The sequence below is a fragment of the Filicampus tigris genome, chromosome 14, assembly GCF_054856515.1.
Source record: "Filicampus tigris isolate MCC_2025a chromosome 14, RoL_Ftig_1.0, whole genome shotgun sequence".
Classification (NCBI taxonomy): Eukaryota; Metazoa; Chordata; class Actinopteri; order Syngnathiformes; family Syngnathidae; genus Filicampus; species Filicampus tigris.
The window spans coordinates 14,367,428-14,381,004 of NC_141230.1; the positions used below are offsets into that span (position 1 = coordinate 14,367,428).

At 42.0% G+C, this 13,577-nt stretch overlaps 1 protein-coding gene across 2 annotated transcripts in view; it reads left to right on the forward strand.

The window, feature by feature from the left end:
• LOC147136473 (neuropilin-2-like) overlaps positions 1-13,577 on the forward strand; it is an 89,091-nt gene that overhangs the window by 61,247 nt on the left and 14,267 nt on the right. For both annotated transcript variants that reach the window (XM_086051661.1, XM_086051660.1), the window contains exons 12-16: positions 5,701-5,775; positions 6,769-6,933; positions 10,905-11,173; positions 11,915-12,011; positions 13,524-13,556. In XM_086051661.1, coding sequence (XP_085907787.1) covers positions 5,701-5,775; positions 6,769-6,933; positions 10,905-11,173; positions 11,915-12,011; positions 13,524-13,556 — 639 coding nt within the window. The remainder of the gene's footprint in view (positions 1-5,700; positions 5,776-6,768; positions 6,934-10,904; positions 11,174-11,914; positions 12,012-13,523; positions 13,557-13,577) is intronic.

A 13,577-nucleotide genomic window follows, 5' to 3' on the forward strand; every position in this document is an offset into this window, starting at 1 on the left:
AATTACCTGAATTTGACAAATGATCAAGGACCTCTCTTTGGACAAATGTCAAGGAACTGATGTGAATAATAGACGTAACCCTCTCCCAATGATCACTTGTATTTTTACATCACAAATCAAGCAGTTGCTGTGATTTAAGTAATGTAAGTTTACGCATTCTCTGTTGGTGCGTAACTTCACATTTCAAAACATGGAATGGTGTGATGATTGCATTTCAAAAATACTCTTTTGAAAAAGGCCTGGAGCACATGATATTCCATTCTTTCACCTTTGTTGTTTTCATATGTTACAATTAAGTGCCCTCGCCTCATGGCCTCAAGGTGGCAAAACAATTTCCAGCTATAAAACAATCCTGGCAGCCAATTACAATCAAGGAATAAGAGGTTATGCATACCTGGTTCTTCGTGGGTGTGCACAACATAGTAGTTTAATATTTCATTATTACATCAAACCTTTAATGTAGAAAATGAGACAAAATCCACAATATTAGTTTCGCAGGACTCATTTTCATCATTCACGCTAGCTATTGAGACAACGTGTAATTTAAAGTATTGGAAGCTGCCAGATTTGGTCAGGATTTAAATGCTCCAGCTAGCAGAACATCTGCATCACTTTTACTCTGCTGCTCGTTTTTGGCAGGCTGACAGGCGAATTTGTACATACACATGCCACCTGTTTGGATAAACAGGTTTATTCTCGTCTAAATGCTTATGCTCTCGTTTTAGCTTAAAGCAGCAGTGTGATGGTGAGGCCACTTGAGGGATATAACAGCAATACAAATGGGGCTTTTGAGTATGATATATATGTATATGTATATATATATATATATATATATATATATATATATATATATATATATATATATACACACACATATATCTCATGGCTCAGCTGAGCCATGATTGGTCATTAGCTGATAAATAGTGACAAAATGGCCGCCCCCTGAGATGGCTAAAATGGGTAGGTTTTGCTGTTTAACTCATATTTCACCAACGCGATATTAATCAGAATGCCCTGTTTATGCGTTTATGCATTAGTGAAGGTGCATACAACATATTGCAAAGATTTTTGGGGAGTTGACTTCACTTTTAAGACATAACCATACATGTTACCGAAGGACAACTAGTTAGGGGCCTCTTACTTGTTTCTTTGTGCGGCTTTCATATTTTTCAAAGATCACTGTCCACGTGTGTAGTCAAAATAAAGGGCAAATAACATCAACAAGTTTTTAATGAGTATTATAATTGTGCGTGACATCTAAGGAGCTTTGGTGTGTCATACCGTATAAGTTTGCATGCACACACACACGCACACACACACTCATTCATGACAGATACCGTATTTTGTCATTCCAGGTTTTCAATTAAACTCAAGAATTAGCTCTGTTTGTGTGTGCATGTGCGTGAATGTGTGTGAGTGCGTGTGCACCAACACTGATAGCTTTCACATGTGAGACATGGCTCCGTTCCAGATATATTCATGTGATTGCTGGAATGTAGCCTCAGCTCTGAACACACTCAGTTACAACTCCTGTACATCTCTCTGATGGTCCCACCACTGCTCTTTGTTTCTTACGGATTAGCATACGTGACTTTAAAAATATTTGCTTGGTTGATAAAATTTAAAGTCTTCTACTAAGTGTTAAGTACACAGCGAAATGGAGTCAAAATGTAACACTGTCAGATATTTCGTTACTGTGCGACTTGTGTTATCCACCATGAATGTAAGGAAACTATCCTTACAGTATTTGCTCTACGTCGATGGTGGTGCATAATCATCAGCCTTCAGCAGATTCCATTAAGTCCAAGTTGTGAGCTGCTGTATAGCAACAGGTATAAACACATGACAAGGAATGGAAACTAATGTCAGCGTAGGAGGTCGGGTCTGTAAATGTGTGTGGCTTTGCCCGCTCCGTCTCCCAGCCCTCCCTTTGCATTCCCTCTTCATCACAAGGCCGTAATCACTCCCGTCTCTGCCAAGGCTCCTGTAACACCCCCACCACACTCAGACGCACACACATACACACACACGCACACACAAACCGCAACCTCCACACCTTCCCTTCACTCCCGACCTCATTACTCGTAAGGACTTTTAGCCCTCTCGTCGTCATGCTACTGTAAGGAGCCATCCGTCTTTCACACGTTTTGGCCTTGTCCTATCAACTTTCTTCCAACAAGAAGCAACAGTACGTTGTTTATGTATTCATAAATATGGTGTGCATTAGGGATTTAAGAAAAAACGATTCGAACTGGAAAATCGGTTTTGATTTGGCAAATAGAATTGAATTGTTACATTTGAAAATGGTCGCATCCTTGAATTGTATTGCATCACTTGTATCGAGAGATACCTATTGAATCGTCTTTTAAGAGTGCTGTACAACAAATATTAAATGCGCCTACCTGAGAGTACGAACAGACAGAGGCGGTGACCAGAATGCGGAGGATCTGAGAGAATTTTGCCAGCCCTTGTCATGGTTCTTGCAGTGTGCAAGTCCCTAAATGTAGGTTATGATTATTTTTTCCAGCAGTCCTAACTGTCCGTTTGAGTCGGATTTTGTCCTCCCCCCCCTTCATGGTGTTTGTAAACACTTAACTGCTGGCTGAACTGAAAAAAAAAAAGATTTTTCATGGCATAATGTGTTTAGTATGGACTTGTTGGTGATATTTTCTTCAACTTCAAAGTTAAATAACTGAAAAAGAAATTTGCTACTAATTGAATTCATCACTAAAAATGGACTGAAACTTTTTACATCATATGTAGTCATGTCTAGGTCTAGGAAGTTATATGCAGTACTTTAAGCCATGTCCTTGTTAAAATGTGATTGACAGGCGATGTAAAAGCCAACCTTGGTCAATAGCATACTTAGTGTAATGGTTTCTGCAACACTTAAACTCATTTCCTGCGGTTCTCTGTGATTGTTAGCGATTCACTGCCAGAAGCGTCTTATTATCTTGATTGTGCGCAAGACACTTAAGGCGACGATTACAAGCATACACTTTGTGCTACACAATGGGCCAGTGAGCAATTCAGCGGCAGTGGTCCTACTTGCATAGTCTTCCTCGGAACATTATCGGGCATGTCAGTGTTTTTTTTCTATACACAACTGATGGATTTCTGAGTATTATCGGTGCAGTTTTAATTGGTACCATCCATTAATACACTTGTACTCATCTATTAACTCATTCACTGCCAGATATTTTCAGACCCTCTTTTACCCTAAAAACAAAAATTGAAAAAAATATAAATAAGTTCCTGGGATTGAATGGCTGGACTGTGAAAAGACAAGTAAATTCGTCAATGGCAGTGAATGAGTTAAGCAGTCGAGACAGACTGTTATGCATGTTTTAATTCAGCATCACCAAGGAATTTCACACAGTTTTGATCTAATCCTCCATAACTAGTCTAAAACTTTAAGTTGCAATATAATTGTAGCCGTTTTGATTCTAAAAAATTACCTTTAATCACTAAATTTGCCATAAGGCATACTGACTTATTTCTTCAGTCAAACCATCATTGAATCATTGACAAGAGGAAATCCCCATACCATGCACTCATGTCACTAACAATTAAAGTATTCACAGTATTCTCACTTTGTCATACACACACACACACACACCCACACACACACACCCGCACACTCACACACATAGAATGGGTAGTCATTATTTAAGCAGACAGAGGTAGATTTATACCCAGAGCTTTTTCCATAATTGAACAGTTCTCGTCTCTCTGTTTCCGCCTCAGGCCGCTTAGTCAGCAGCTTTAGAATGAGGCCTGAGGCTGTGTATGTGTGTGTGTGTGAGGGGGGGGGGTGTGCGTGCGTGCGTGCGTGTGTGAGTGTGGTCGTGGGGACCCAACACCTGTTTCTCACTTTAAGTTGCATGACTTCACGGCTCTACTCACAGGATGATTATTTGAATCGAAAAAAGAAAAATAACCAACAGCGTGAACAATTCAACACATTTGAATAATTCAGTTGATTGGATCATATTTACACCAGCATCGTTGTGCAAGCTGATTGTGAGAAAGGGTTGAAACAGATTGGTAGTTGGGGAACTCAAATCAAGTCGATGGAATGGAGCTAGAAAATAGAGTTGACAAACGCAGTGTGTGATCATTAATTTGGAAGGTGACACTGGAATAGGTTACGTCTTTCATGTCTTCATGTCTGTCTGCCCTTCCCTATGCTCACTTCCTCTTTCCCCTCCTCGAGGGGGGGGGGGATAATTACAGAGGTAAAGGGCACCAAATTAAAAGCGCTTAATGTCAACTGCCGCGAGCTACTTATCCTACGTTAATATCTGATCCGGTTTAGTGACAATGTACTTGTTCCTGCATGCACTTTATGGGTGTGTTAGGACACTAGTCTAAATATTATTGTTTAACTGCAAATCCTTCCACTGTGGGTACAATCCAGAAACCACACAGTGTAATGACACAAATAAACAGAGCTGGGCATTTTACTTCCGTCGTTCGTCATTCTCCTTTTTTTCCTGGGGGGTCGGTCCGCCTCGAGTTTTAAACGGCTCAGCTTCAGAAAACAGGTCAGCCGTGATTGGTCGTCACCTGAGCCCTGAGTCGTTGTGATGTCATTTTCAGTCGACAGAAGTGACAAAATGGCCGCCCCCGGAGATGGCTAAAAACGGGTGGATTAACTCTTATTTCACAAACGCAATATTAATCAGAATGCCCTGTTTCAACTAGTGAGCCTGCATAGAACATATTCTTGAACAAAATATGTTTGGGTTGACTTTCCTCTTCAACAAGGACACGATCGTCACTCCGAATGATCTTTCAGACACAATCAGGCATTTACTAATTGGGGTAATTACACCACTTAACACGTAACAATCTTGAATCGACTGAGTAAACAACTCCAATAATCCACCTGGTAGAAGAATGGTCATTCCCAACCACTTTTGGTGTCATGAAGGCCACATGTATAACTGAGAGCAAAGGTTCAAGCGTCACACACAAATCGTCAAGTGACTTGTGAAAACTCACCGCACAAACCGTCGCTGCACGAGCCTCTGTGGCATTTTGGCTGGCGTGTGCAGGTGCCTTCAGACCACGGCAGCCAGCAAGTGACACGCTGAGGCTGAAAGGACATATGAATGATACATACAGACGACATTCAGCGTTCCTCGGGGAGGCAAGAAAGAAGTAGTTTACACTTGACTTTCTGTGTGTATGTTGAAAAAAGGAAAAAAAAAAGAAAAGCTTTTGAGGTGCTGTTGGGAGTTTAAAAAAAACTGCTTAGTGAAAGACAGCAGATAAGAGACAGCACTTTCCTGAAAATAACTTGGTGAAAGGGACCAGATAAACATACGTCCAGACTTACAGCAGTGTGTATGCGACTGTGAAAGGGGGCGCAGGTTAAACATCGGGCGGTTGTTTAGAGAAGCAACGATGGAAAAGTGGTTATCGCGGCCAGTTTACTGACAAAGCCCACAGCTGATGTGTTGCTGTTTGCACCACTCTTTGATTTATCAGACACCCGCTGACACCAAGGTCGCTGTGAGTGCGCCATCTATCATATATGTGTGTGTGTGTGTGCGTGCGCGCGTATGCGGCAAGTACACAACGTACTTCTATGCACTTGAGATTAAACGTCATTACATCAAATAAACTCAGGCTAGTGGTGCTCAGGGGTAAATATTGGTTAGTGATCTGTACGTTTACTTTCCTTGTTCGCAGAAACCACCACCGTGCCCGACACTGCGACCCCCACGCTGCCCAGGGTGGAGCAGTCCACTGCGGCGATGAGACCTGGTAAACACGCACACGCGCACGGGCACGCTCGCGCACACACGACAATCATGCAACCGGCCCATACGACGCTGCACTTAAGGTCAATCTGCTGATGTCATTGTGCACCGCTGGGTTTCCGCGCTTTGAAGTCTGCTGGAATCAAAAGTCCCTGATGAAGCTCTGTGTGAGTGAAAATAGGAGCTCGGCGGCCACCAGACCTCACATCCTCTCACACGCGCGCACTCATGCACACACACACACTGACTTCAGATGAATGTGACAGAGAGTGGTTTCTCTCTGGCAAGTCGTCTTCCTGGAGATTGCTATTTTATTGCGTTTAAAAGTGCATACATTTTATTTCATATACTGTAATATATTTGATTCCATTTTCCTTCATTGTCCTCTTTCTCTCGCTGTTTTAGTGAAATATTCATGCTTGTCCCAATTTATTGAAATGTGATTATGAGCACTGAATATCCATGAAAGCGGGATGTCTGTCTTAACCCGGGAACTCATATAATGTTATGACAAAATTGGCAACCTTTGTGCAAGACTTTTGAACTTCAACGTTATACTGGATATGTCATAATATTTTGATGGTTTTATTCCGTCCACCCGTTTTCGCCGGCGCCTCTTCCAGCTGACTTTGTGCGATAGGCAGACTGCACCCTGGACTGGTCGCCTGTCAATCGCAGGGCACATATACTGTACAGTCACAAAATACGTTAAATACATTTGGTCATATTTTGTCATATTTATAGTATAGTTTTGTTTCTCATGCTGATCGTCTGAGAATTATGCTCAGATGCCGGGGCATGCAATTTTAATTTGGAACACGAGTTTAAATGACCCAATATGGTTCCCTGCCAGCAACCGCACAATTTAGCTAAGCCAGATGTCAGGACACAGAGATCGAAAAAAGGCAAGTCAGCGGTCGTTGAAATTGGCGTAACGTGACCAAAAGGAAGATTTTTCTTTTTGTGAAAATCAAAGTTGTTCTTGTCTGTGTTGTAGCCACCACGCCATCGCTGTGGGCCGTGTGTGACTTTGAACAGAGCCTGTGTGGCTGGTCTGCGGATCCCCAATCAGGTGTCAGCTGGTCCTTGCACACCGCCGGGAGCAGCGCTGCCGGTCATAGCCCGCATGAAACCAGGCTGGATCTGACACTGGGATCAGAGAGTGAGTACTTACATGCGTGCCGTATTCTTTTTCACGACGTTCGCTAACTACGGATATTTGCGTGTACGAAAGGGGTGACCCCGGGATACCTGGCTGAGTAATCCTGATTTCGATCTATATTCTCTGCCTCAAAAATGTACAATCTGTGATTCTACAATCACTGACATAATATGAAGTTTCTTTAAAACTGTTTATGTGTGTTCAAATAGTAAAATACCTCATGGGTCAACAATTTTAGAACTACTTTATAAACTCTGTTGATTGACTAGCTAAAGCGAGGCTGTTTTGAGGGGGTAGCCCTATCTCATGCAAGTCAGCGCCCCCTTTAAAAAGGACAATGTAAAAAGGATCAATTCTAAACAGGTTCGGATTTATGAATAGATTTATAGATAAACTGAGACAGGGGCATGGGGGGGGGGGCGCAACTGGGCATCCACAACATCCACACCCCCTGAATAGGAAAATATTACGTATAATGGATGCCAACTTGTAAAAGCTCACTTGGCGTACCTTCTAATATGCTCATAAAGTGGGTTGGCAGCTTGGACTTTTAGCGCAGTGGTTAGTGCTCTGCTCTCATGAGCCGACGGGCCCGGGTTTGATCCCCAAGTTGGGTGGTTACCAAAAGAGTAAAAATGCCACCAGACACATCCGCAGCTAATACTTTTTGTGGGGCTGAGCGATTTGGCCTTAAAACTCAATCTCTGATTATTTTCAGATTTTTTTTTTTTCCCCTTCAATGAAAAAAAAAAAAACATAGACATTCATGATTTATTTATTTTTTTTCAAAAAGTGGCCCTTTAAACACAATCCTTATTACGTGTTAAGAAAACGTTTTAAATGTTCTCCCAATTTAACTTCAATAAACAAATTCCCTTTTTTGGATTCCTATGTGACAGCAAAACATTCACTAAACATAACAGTGTAACTAAAAAATACAGAATTAAACTTTGTATCTGAAACTGTCAACAAAAAATATCAAGCACTTCCGGTACACACCAAGTAGATTGGCTTTGGTTTCAACAGAATTGAAATCTACTTTTCAACGAGCTGTTGTTGCTTATTGTCCCAAACTACCAACCCAAACTCATTCCAAATTCCAAATGACCAAGGAAACTGGGCCTCAAAGTTTGCCACTTTGTATGTCTTCAGTGTAAACAGCGCCCGTCAGCAGGATACGGGAACCATTTTGTAAACAAATAAAAATCGTCCTGACCCCAAAACTCAATCGATTTTATCGATTTATCACCCAGCCCTACATTCTTGTGACAGCTTTGCCTTGAAAATCACATGCCTTGGCTCAGCAACAGTTTGGAAACACTGATCTACTCCGCCGTTGATATAATTGAGATTTTGAGGATACTGTCATGTGCTGCAGCATCCGGTTCATTCATCCTTTTCTCGTCCGTCAGTGTGATCACATCTTCGCGCAGACTTCTCCTGTTTCTGTCACTCGTGCTGTTCACATGTGTTCATCTTTATTAAGACAGCCCGAGGTATCCTCCCTCCGCCGTTTTATCCATCAACCGCACACTTGCTGCATCACCCGGCCCTCCATCCGGACACACACGTGCAATACTTACGAATCTCACACACACACACACACACACACACACACACACGCGCAGGGCCCACAGCGGTCAGATAAATCAGATGATGGCTCTGACAGAAGTGCAGCCTTAGCTCTCCGGCTCTCCCCGAGGCTTCTTGCGGACACAAACACACATATTTAACCACTCAAGGTGGGCCGGCCCACATTTTGAACACTCAAGAGCCCCCGCCCACACACAGACACGACCTTGCCATATACCAAGGCTTTCTGTTTGCGTATCAAAGCCAAACACTTTAAGCTTGACTGCACAGCTCCTACGTGAAAAGACAAGGCTGCACGCGCGAGTGTGTGCTGGTGTGCGTGTGTGTTCAAGCCTTCCCGAGCGTGCGAGTTTATGAGCAAGTAAATTTGGCGTTAAAAGACGGAGGGAGAGAAAGTTTGCTGTGAGACAGCGACATGACATTAAGTCGTGTTGTACAGCCACATGTGCGCAGCGCCCTGTCTGCCAGCTGTCTCCCTATGCAGATCAAAACCCTGCACTTGTCACTGGAAGCTCTTTTAGCGGCTTTAAAAGAGAAAAGCCCGACCTGAACAGAACGGAGCTCAGAAAGGATCCTTTTGATCTCAGATAGGCCATGACTGAATTTTATACCCTGGTGAGATTTTCATAGAAAGAACCTCTCCACGGTAGACATGCCTGTAATTGAAAAGCAAAAAGAAAGGAGTTTATAAAAGCGCCAAAAAGCCACTCACGGCCACTGACTAGGATATCAATTTGAAACACCTAATACATTTGCTTTGAATTGCTTTAGGTCGAATAGGTGTCAGCTCTCTCTGGGAGTCTTATCTTGCCTTTTCAGACCTGAACACTATTTTGCCCAGTAATTGTGTCACCATGTATTAATTATAGCAAAGTTCACACGAGTGGCCGCAAGTCTGATTACTCGGGTGTGTCTACTCGTGGATGTGACCTTGACATGAATTTAAAAAAAAAAATGTGTAATGTCGACAAAATGTGTGAAATAAAGCGCTCGAGTGGAATATAATTGAATGCGGTAGTCCTCACTTGTTTCATAATTTGAAGAAAAGCACATGGTGCTCCCCAAAATAATTGAGAATGGAAATAGGAATATCTCAGTAAATACATGTCCTGGGAAAACAACATGTTTTGAATTGAACTACTGCTGGAATAAATCAACGTGTCGACCATATTCTGATACCGTGGATTTAAAAAGTCTACACACCCCCGTATGCTAGTTCGTCCCATTCCCTGTTATACGAACGACCGTGTCCACACTTGTGCAACCACGGTATCTCAGTTGTTTATTTTGCCTTTCCTCTAAAAAGATTTCATTCTATTCAGTTGAGCCGTACAGGTTATAGCTCACATTATACTGGTGGGAAAAAAAAGTTTTAAAATGATGTATCTTTGAATGATTTTATGATCTCACAAAAACATGGCACTGAAACATGTACGTGTCACCTTTTTATATTCACTGTGTATCACTGCAGTCAAATCTTGAGAGGTTCCCTGTCTGCAAATGCAGCACCCAATAATCATCCCAAACACAAACGAGATACTTATCATTTCACTCATACACAAAAACCGACAGTTGTTCCCATCTAGAAATGAGCTGCATAACTACAAATGATGAACATGCATACTCACGTGAGCACTAATACACTCCCTCCAAGCGTCTCCGCCTGGTTTGCCCGTGGAGAGTTGTTAATTAATTCTCTTCCTTTGTATGTTGGCCAAGATCAAAAGCAGAGAGAGGAGGAAAAAGCAACTTTTTTTTTCTCCTAAATGTACTTAATGAGCAACTGTAATTTAGGTCTCCTTTTTAATGCCTCCAAGTATAGCGAAACAGAGTTAACTCAGCCCAAATACATTATTCATTAGATAGATAGATAGATAGATAGATGGATAGATGGATAGATGGATAGATAGATAGATAGATAGATAGAGGAAAGAAATAAAGAAGGAAAGAAATAAAGAAGGAAAGAAAGAAAGAAAATGTACCGTACTGTATATTTGTCCGCATTCATTATAAGAGCGGTGTGTGTGTTTACTGTGAGTGCATGTGCATTTGTGTGGCTGCGGCCATTAGTAGCCATGATGAAATGGTGGTTTCATTTGCGGCTTCGCCACATACCGCAGAAGGATGGTGGTAATGTCCTCAGCTCCAAGTAACCACTTCCAGCTGTGATACAAAATCAGCCGGGCCTTTTTCCCCCTGCGAAATGAAATGCTTTGACTGCTTCTAGACTGACCTGCAACATGCCAGAAACATTTTCTTTTAATTAAAAAAAAAAAAAAATATATATATATATATATATATATATATGTATATGTATCATTTAGCTGAATGGGTGTACCAGTCATCTAACATAAAAGTCGTCTTTTGCTTTCCTCCAGATTTCTCCGGAAACTACCTCCACTTGGACGCTGGGGCCCACACCCAGCGTAAGCGCGCAAGGCTCCTGAGCCCAGAAGTGGCCCCCGAGCAAGGCCCGCTCTGCCTGGTCTTTTACTATCAGCTGCAGGGGGAGGCGCTCGGGAGCCTGAGGGTCCTTTTGAGGGATAACGACCAAGATGAGACTCTGCTGTGGTCTGTGAAAGGAGATCAGGGGGCTCACTGGAGGGAGGGCCGCACCATTCTGCCACAAAGCCCCAAGGAATATCAGGTAGCTACAGCACTTGAACACTTTCAATAAGCAAATTAAAATGCCACCTCTCAGTGCTTCTCAACCTTTACTGAGCCTAGGCATTCAGTTTACCATAGAAAAATCTCACGGTACGCCGCCATACAAAAATGTCAAAAAAAGTATGATTCGTGAAATAATGACCATCTTCTCTCATTGTTAAAGCGGAAGGATATGTTCTATGCATGCCCACTAGTTGAAACACAGCCTTCTGATTAATATTGTGTTTGTGGAACATGAGTTAAGCAACAAAATCCACCCGTTTTTAGCCATCTGCGGGAGCGGCCATTTTGTCACTTCTGTCGACTGAAAATGACATCACAGTTGCTCAGGGCTCAGATAACAACCAATCATGGCTCAGCTTCAGAAAACAGGTGAGCCATGATTGGTCGTTACCTGAGCCCTGCGCAACTGTGATGTCATTTTCAGTCGACAGAAGTGACAAAATGGCCGCCCCCCGAGATGGCTAAAAACAGGTGGATTTTTCTGCTCAACTCATATTTCATATTAATCATATCGCTTTGTTTTAACTAGTGGATTTGCAGAGCACATATTCTTTAAAAAATATGTTTGGGTTGACTTCGGCTTCAAGCATTTTTATCAGAATGTGTGACACAGCTTATGCGCAGGATCTCATTAGAACTTGACATTCAGGTAGGATACAGCTGTAATCCAACTGATGTCATTCATATGCTCTCTATACGTTTTTCTTGTGCGGTGCAGGTGGTGTTTGAAGGTTTTTTTGAGCATCCGACCAGAGGCCACATCAGAATAGATAACATCCACATGAGCAACACTATCGAGCTGGAGCAGTGTACACGTAAGTCTTGAAACCTTTCGGACATGCGTAGACTGTTTCTATTTGTTTTTCATCGCAAACTAAAAAAAGCCAAAGGTTGTCCCCCACCAGAAAGTGAACGCAAGCAAGTCGCAATGAGGAAAGCTCATTATTCTCTTTTGCATTTACAGACATTAAGAAGGCAAAATAAAAATGAAACTAGGCCACAAACTGCCGTTAGGCGTGATTCTGATTTATCTTTTATTACACATCTCTCTTCTCTTTAGTTTTCTCCAGCATCATTCCACCCTGTAATTTTTCCATTCAACTTCTTTCTTCTCCTGGTCTCTCATGTTCCCTTTCCGCTGCGTCTGGGTCATCAACAGGCCTTCAAACAACAAATGAAAAGCGCCTGCAAGCAACATTTTAGGAGAGAGACTGTGTGTATGTGTGTGCGTGCGTGATGGTTTGACACACTCATACAAAGTTATGACTACTTTTGTTAGTTTGTTAGAAACAGATACTTTTCCATACTTTTTCGTTTGATCACTTTCCGTTAGTATTGTCGTGCTCGTCTACCTCTTCATTATCAATTCGAGATGTCAAATAACATTTGATAAATCTGCAAACTTCAGTCTGAGTATTTTGACATCCCCCTCCCCTTTCATAACCGTCCATTTTCCCAGCCTTTCGCAATCGTGTCTTCCAGCATCTACAAAGTCAACAATGAGTACACTCAAAACGTTTTCCACAATTCTTGAAAGGACTGTTTTGAAACTGAAGCAGAAAAAAATTCATTCAGTCATTATACAAACCGCAATTCATAAAATAAAAAGGCACCTATGGCACTAAGCAGCACTTCTCCACACTTATACTTAGAATACACTACAAAAAAATATACACATATAGATAGCACTTTTCTATAAGCCCCCCCCCTGCCAAAGTCGCCCTTCAAAAGCAGTTCATTTCTCTGTACTCGTGTATTATACGGTCCCACATTCAGCCACCGTCAAAAAGTGAAGTATTTCTTGTGTTCAGAAACTTTTTTTTTTTTGGTCAAGAAATGTTCTCTTACCTTGTTGGCATTTTCATCTGTCATAATTTTTGCTGCTCACCAAGAGTCATGGCAGCCCGTCAGTGAATTTGTCCTAAATCGTGTCGGGGCGAGGGCGGAGGAGACGGACGTCAATAAAAACAAACATATCTGACACTCTGTTGTGGGCTAAGGGGTGAAACAAGGGAAGTGGCAAAATTGGGATTGGCCCTAAATGTATTGGCGGAATAAAATTCATAAATTAGCTGCACCGTTGTTTTAAGCCGCGAGCTTCAAGGTGTGTGAAAAAAGTAGCATCATATAATCCGGGAATTACGGTACGGTAAGAATGTGGTTGACTTTCGACTCCTCCCATGATTTGTATGGCACAATGTTGTGAGTGAAAAAATCAATGTGCTCCACCCTTACAAGCACATGGAGATGCATTCTGAATTCATCCATCCATCCAGTTGAATAAATTGTCTTTTAATGGTTACTGTTTATTCTTTTTCTTTCCACAGAGGCTTTCCACCCCTTGACTCCTGACATAACAAGTAAGTTTCTTTTCGCTTTCA